At 55.0% G+C, this 6,762-nt stretch overlaps 1 protein-coding gene across 1 annotated transcript in view; it reads right to left on the bottom strand.

The window, feature by feature from the left end:
• Positions 1-6,495, bottom strand: part of CDC45 (cell division cycle 45) — a 9,041-nt gene extending 2,546 nt beyond the window's left edge. Inside the window, exons 1-7 of the mRNA XM_010836462.1 lie at positions 5,798-6,495; positions 5,626-5,685; positions 4,218-4,310; positions 2,711-2,848; positions 1,762-1,908; positions 1,010-1,065; positions 328-576 (exon numbers count right to left, since the gene is read on the bottom strand). Coding sequence (XP_010834764.1) covers positions 328-576; positions 1,010-1,065; positions 1,762-1,908; positions 2,711-2,848; positions 4,218-4,310; positions 5,626-5,685; positions 5,798-5,848 — 794 coding nt within the window. The 5' untranslated portion in view covers positions 5,849-6,495. The remainder of the gene's footprint in view (positions 1-327; positions 577-1,009; positions 1,066-1,761; positions 1,909-2,710; positions 2,849-4,217; positions 4,311-5,625; positions 5,686-5,797) is intronic.
• Positions 6,496-6,762: the final 267 nt, after the last annotated feature.

Here is a 6,762-nt window from a genome sequence, read left to right as displayed (position 1 = left end):
GGTCTGTTCCCGGCCAGACTGCCTGCCTGTGCCTCAGAAGGACCGTCCTGTAGAGGCCAGTGGGGCCCCGGCCACACAAGGGCTCTGGAAATACAGGCTCAGAGTCAGGGCCCCAGGACCAGATTCTAAGACTAGACACAGCATGCTTCACTGGAAACCTATTTTCTGGGGCTCCTCAAGGTCCCAAGTTGTGCTCAGCGACCCCAAGCTGACACGATGTGTCTTTCGTACAAACTTCGTCCCAGGACACAAGGACACTGAAGGGCCTGTGCGAGCCCAGAGTCCTAGCCCCCTGCACAGATGAACAGGCCCGTTCAGTGTCCTCACGATGAGCAGAAACAACAGCTGCCACCCCTCGGGCAGCCCTGGCCTGAGTGACGTTTCACCCAGGAGAGGCCTAGAGGCTCAGCCCTCCCCCTGGCCACACAGAGGCGGCTGCGGGGCTGGGAGGCACCGTCCTGTTCCTGTTCTAGGATGGTGGCCCCCATAGTGTGGCCGGGACCATGCCCGCACCCGTCTGTACCCACCGACGTCCCATGATACTCGTACTGCTCGTAGTCAAAGAGGACGTCTCTCCTGTAAGGACACAAGACGCCGGGGCTTCACCAGGGAGCAGAACAGGAAGAAAACACTGGGGAAGATGCTAAAATCCCAAGGCACCCAAGAAACACGATGTGCAGGGTGAAAAGGAAGTCTGGGTAACTTAAGTTTCTTTTATACGCTTTCTTTTGCCTACGAGATGTTTCACACAATTGCCATCTATCCGAATTGTGAGAGTTTGTAAACAGAAGGATCTATACTTAGAAATTAGGACACCAAAGGACCAGGGCATCACCCCCAATGGACAGTGTGTTTGGGTGACCTGGGGACCGGCCTGGCCCTCTCGGGACCAGAAGCGAAACGGAGGGGCGCAGGCGCCGGCCAAGAGTGGCTCACGCAAGCCATGACCCTAGCGTGCAGCAGAGACGGGCACTGCTGGCCGCCTTCCCGCCACGGGACGCAGTCTCACCTCCGGGCCTCCCACTCTCTCCGCTGCCTCCTCTTCAGGGTTTGCGCTGCGATCTCCTGACCACGACAAAGAGAACAGAGGGCTGAGCAAGAGCCAGGAGCTCAGCCCTGGCCTGGGAGGGTTCAGATCCCACGGCAGGCCAGCGGGTGGGAGGGGGAGCCAGCAGGGGTCTCTGTGGTGACAGCGGTGTCCCGCGTCCTACTTCAGGGGCTGACAGGTCACCGTTGGGGACGCGGGCAAGGTGCACACGCGATTTCAGCTCACTTCCGACACCTGCATGTGATCTGCAGTGACGTCAGAACTGGTGTATAATGGCACGTGATGGTCCTGACGAGGGACCTTCTGGAGGGTGATGGAACGCCTCCCTATCTCGTGACTTCATACGTCTGTCAAACCTCACGGAACTGTACACCTGGTGAAGGTTATTATGTAAAACCCCCAGGTTTTGTTGGTAGATTAACAAAGAATTCTCTGACCTTCCTCACAGTGCCGAGTGGTGTCCTGTACCCTGCCCTCACGCCTGTGGGACTCCCAGGCTGGTCAGAAGGGCTCAAACAGCTCAGTTAAAAAAAAACAAACAAATAAACCAACCTAATAAAAAAATGGGCAGGAGATCCAAATAGACATTCTGCCCAGAGTCAGTGCCCAACCTTCTGCCTTCCAGCTCTGCCTGGGCCCACAGGCTCTGGGCTGACCCTTGACCTTCAGGAGTGACCAGCTCCTTAAGACTGTGGTGAAAGGTGCAAACCCACCTCCTCCAGCCGTGTGCGCTTCTCAGAGGGCTCTGACCCCTCATCGCCTTCATTTCCCGAGTGTTCTTCATCCTCCTCTTCATCCCGAAAGATATCTTCATAGGCGGGAACTTCAAGGTCATCATCTTGTTTAATGAGCAATCTGATCTATGATTAAAACACAGAGCCATCAACCTCCCCTCTCCTTGATGGAAAACTATCCGTCACACGTTTTCTCTCCCAGAGTCTTATCTTCCGAATCTGCACCCCACTCAGTACACAGAGAGTACGGAGCCTGCAGACGGAACGACTCCGCGGTCACTTCAGTTCAGTTCAGTCGCTCAGTCGTGTCTGACTCTCTGCGACCCCATGAATCGCAGCCTGGGAGTCTGGATAAAACACTCCCTCTTAGGCCCACATTCAGCCAACAAAATGAACACCTTGCACCTCAGCCTCCAACCAAGGACACAGAGACCTGTGACCTCGCAGCGAGCAAAAGTCCTGTCCCTAAAAGAGGTCCTTCGTGAGAGGCTTTCAGGGCTGAGGCTACTGTGGGTGTGTGCCCACGGGCGGCTCAGAGAGCTCATGCCAGGCTCACCGGGCCCCACACGACTGTCCTGGACCCCACACCACCCGGGCAGCCAGGGAGCGTCCTGCCCCATTTAGAGGGCAGGTGCCTCTGAGGTCCGGATAGTCAATAAAGCTGGCTGGCCTGAGCTCGGAGTGCACTCGGAGCAGGTTCTGGACCCTGTGCCTCCTGGGTCAAGCGAGTCCCACACATGCCTTCTGAGCACCTCTGAGGGAGGTGACGTGTTTCTCATCAAAGGTGGACAAGACCAGGGCCTGTCCTCAGGCTGCTCCAGCCCCTATAGGCAAGATGGACACATGCCTTGCCAAGAACACCAGGCCTGACGCTGTGGCATGAAAGGGACAGACAGACGGACAGGAGAGCTCGGGGAGTCCGGCCTACCTGGGTGTCGCTGTACACGTTCACAACATTGACTGGCCTGTGAGTGTCACACACGAAAAACACGGCCTCTTCATCGGGTTGGAGGATATCCAACAGATCCACGTTCGCGCCACAGTTTATGAGGATGAAATAGCGGAACTGGACAAAGGAGAGGGGCGCGGTGAGTAAGCGCACGGGGCCGGCCATCTGCCTTCAGCACCAGGCCTGAGTCCTGCAGGGACTCATCCAGCCCGATGCACGGTGAGGCCCTGCTTGCAAGGGGCTCCAGAGATGGCCACAGCTGGCCTGTGCCGAGTGCTTTAACAAGCCCATGCACAAGTTCATTTCCAGGATGACACTGTGAGGCAGGTACCATGACTGTCCTGCCAACGAGGAGTAGGCAAAGGCCAAATCTCTTCTGGCCTCAGGCATGGGGTTCAGAAGATGTGGGCAGACCTAGAGTTCAAATGCATAGCGGGGTCCCTCCCGACCTGTCACCCAGTCTTCTGCGACAGACTCCTCTCTGTCCTGGCAGCAATGCACCCGGTCAGATTCCAGCAAGTCTGAGGTAGCTCGCATTTAACAAGTACCTGACTATTAAGTCGGGCTTCCCTGGTGGCTCAGATGGTAAAGAGTCTGCCTGACAATGCAGGTGACCCAGGTTCAATCCCTGAGTCGGGAAGATCCCCTGGAGCGGGAAATAGCAACCCACTCCAGTATTCTTGCCTTGGAAATCCCATGGAATGAGGAGCCTGGCGGGCTACAGTCCATGGGGTTGCAAAGAGTGGGACACAGCTGAGCAACTAACACTAAATATTAAGTAAAGCTTTTTGTTACATCCTATCACTACAGAAAACTCTTTCCTTGTAAATATGATCTGGCATAGATCCCTCTCATGATGACAGGAGCACCAGGCGAGGACTTGTCTCTGCCAGACAGTCCTCCTTGCAGCCAGAAACTCTGAGACCCTCTTCCAGAGAGCAGCCCCTCCCCGGGGGGCGGTGGGGTCTCAGACGTCCCATCTCTCATAATAGCTCCATGTAGAGCTGAGAATAGACCTGGTCTCTATGGCCCAAATTCCAAAGGGAGAAAGTATGTTCCTGAATTTCCAGTTGGAAACTGGGATACACTTCTTGGAAAAATAAATGTGAAATAATGATCTAATGTAAAGTAATTTTAACCAGGCTGTATCAGAAACAACCTTCCAAATTCCAAGCACCTGAGAGTGAAATGTGTCTAAACACAGGTTCAGAGCTAGAGATTGTCCTTATTCACGATCTTGTTTTTGTTGTCAATTTTGTCCCTGCAATTGGACGGTAAGTCACCACACACAGGGCTCACTTCTCTCTTCTGTGTAACCTAAGAAAGTCGATAGTTAGAAATACACACAAGCCATTGTATAAATATTGAGTTCTTCACCACCAGCACCACTTGGGAAGCACCATCGTAGAAAGAGAAAGAATGCTCAGTGTTAAGAAGTTGCCAATTGAGAGACAGAGCCCAATATTCTCAAATGCGTCTCTCATACCTGTTCTTTATGCTCTAGAAATGCAGTTTCAAGTTCTTGCCACCCAGAAACTGGAACCAGCGTGTACTGCACGTGGTCACACTGGAACAGGGCCTGGAGAGAGAGAATTTTCAAAGCCTACTGTATTTAGAATGTCTGCAATCCATCCTGAAACACACATTCAGTTCAGTTCAGTTCAGTTCAGTCGCTCAGTCGTGTCCGACTCTTTGCGACCCCGTGAATCATAGCACGCCAGGCCTCCCTGTCCATCAAATGCACATTACAAGAAAAAAAAGATGGGCTGAGAGACAACAGATGCTAACGTAAGGTTAGTGAACGTTGACGTCAGCAAGGAGGTAATGGGAACATGAAAGTCCACTGAGCCGTACCTCAGTTTTGCTGAACATCACCAAAGGAACACACTGCTGAAAAACTCGCTGTTTTCAGGTTTTTGGTGAGTCGTTCCCGACCCAAGGGCCTGACCAAAGCTCCTATAAACCTTGCCTGTGTGGCCACATGCTCAGTCATTTAGGCCTGACTTTTTGAAACCCCGTGGACTGTAGCCTGCCAGGTTCCATGGGGTTCTCCAGGCAAGAATACTAGAGTGGGTTGCCATTTCCTGCTCCAGGGAATATTCCTGACCCAGGGATTAAACCCACGTCTCCTGCATTGCAGGTGGATTCTTTACTGCTGAGCCATCGGGGAAGCCCTGAACCATATTTAAAACCGAACAACAACAATCTTTCCTTAGCACTGAAGAATTCATGCCTTCAAACTCTGGTGCTGGAGAAGGCTCTTGAGAGTCCCTCGGACAGTAAGGAGATCAAACCAATCAATCCTAAAGGAAATCAACCCTGAGTATTCACTGGAAGGACTGATGCTGAAGTGCCAGTACTTTGGCCACCTGATGAGAAGAGCTGATTCATTGGGAAAGACCCTGATGCTGGGCGAGATCTAAGGCAGGAGAAGGGGATAACAAGATCAGATGGTTGGATGGCATCACTGACTCAAAGAACATGACTTTGAGTAAACTCCGGAAGAAGGTAAAGGACAGGGAAGCCTGGTGTGCTGCAGTCCATGGGGTCACAAAGAGTCGGACACGACTGAGGGACGGAACAACAACGCTCTTTCCTATTAGATTAAGGAGTCAGTATCTCCAGAATCCCTGATGACACCCCAGTGCCCTCGACTGTCAGATTCTTCTGCCTCGAACCCCAACGGTGAGAAGGCGCTGCAGGTCTACCGGTCTCTCCAACGCAGCCGTTCTGTGCCCAGCTTGTGGCCTTCTGCCGGCTTCTCCTCTAACCCACCTAACCTGGGCGCAACCTGGCGGGAGTCCCCGCCCCAGGCCGAGCTCCCGCCCCGGTCCACCCCTCGCGCCTGCCCCCGGTCCCCCGCGGCCCTCGCCGGCCCAGCCAGCAGGCCTCACCTGAAGGATCTTGCAAGCGCACAGAGCGTCCACGTCCGAGGCCACGAAGAGAAGGACCCTCTGTCGGGGGGAGAGCTGGCTGAGAGCGGCCCCGAGAACCCCGGCCCCTCCTGCCCCCACGGTCGCGCGCCCTCGTCCCTTCCCCCAGTCTCGGAGCCCAGGAAGGGCTCACCTGGCTCTGGACCACCTCGTAGAACTCCTTGCGGAAGTCGGACACGAACATGACCGCGGCACCTGGACACCCCGGGATGGGACTCGGCCAGCCTGGCAGCCGTCAAGACTCCCGCCAAGTCCGGGCTCTCCCGATTGCCCCGGGGGACAGCCAATCGCGACTCAGGTCCCCGCCTCTCCGCTTTTCTGATTGGCCCGCGCTGGGAGCGACACTTATGCTCCGCCATTCACGACAGGACTACTCCGGCCGGCCCCTAGAGGAGCGTCCTCCACAGGCTGCACGCACTGCGGGTCGCGCAAGTCCGGTGCGACTCTGATTCTCCAGAAACCCTACGCTCCGTACACTTTACTTTGGGGGGAAAAAAAATGCCCACTCCCCTCCTCCAACTGGAATCTCCAGGTTAAAGAAACCTCGCAACAAATTAAACTCATGTACGCTTCGGGAATTCTCTGAAGAAGGAAATGGCAAGCCACTCGAGTACTCTTGCCTGGGAAATCCTATGGACGGAGGAGCGTGGTGGGCTGCAGTCCTTGGGGTCGCAAAGAGTCGGACACGACTGAGCACCTTCACTTTCACTACACTTCACTTCAGGAATTCTCAGGTGCCTCGGTTGGTAGAGAACCCGCCTGCCAAGCAGGAGACGCGGGTTCGAGCCCTGGAGAGGGAAATGGCAGTCCACTCCAGTATCCTTGCCTGGAGAATCCCATGGACCGAGGAGCCTGGAGGGCTGCAGCCTGTGGGGGTCGCAACTCAGCCAGACTGACTGAACAACAACACGTCAGAAGAGGGCGTCGGCGTAGGATGTCAAGGCGCCCGGCCTACTTCAGAGCGGAAGTGTGGCCTACTTCCTCCCGCATCCTCGGGGGCTCCGCCTGCGAGCTGGGTAGTGCAGGCAGTAAGGGGAGTGGGCCCCCCAATTAGTCAGGAAGGGGACACCGTCGGCCTAATTGTAAATAATCGCGGAA

This window comes from Bison bison, unplaced genomic scaffold (assembly GCF_000754665.1).
Source record: "Bison bison bison isolate TAMUID 2011002044 unplaced genomic scaffold, Bison_UMD1.0 scf7180017845671, whole genome shotgun sequence".
Taxonomy (NCBI): domain Eukaryota; kingdom Metazoa; phylum Chordata; class Mammalia; order Artiodactyla; family Bovidae; genus Bison; species Bison bison.
Note: the sequence above shows the minus strand (reverse complement) of the source record. Positions and strands in the feature narration are given on the sequence as shown.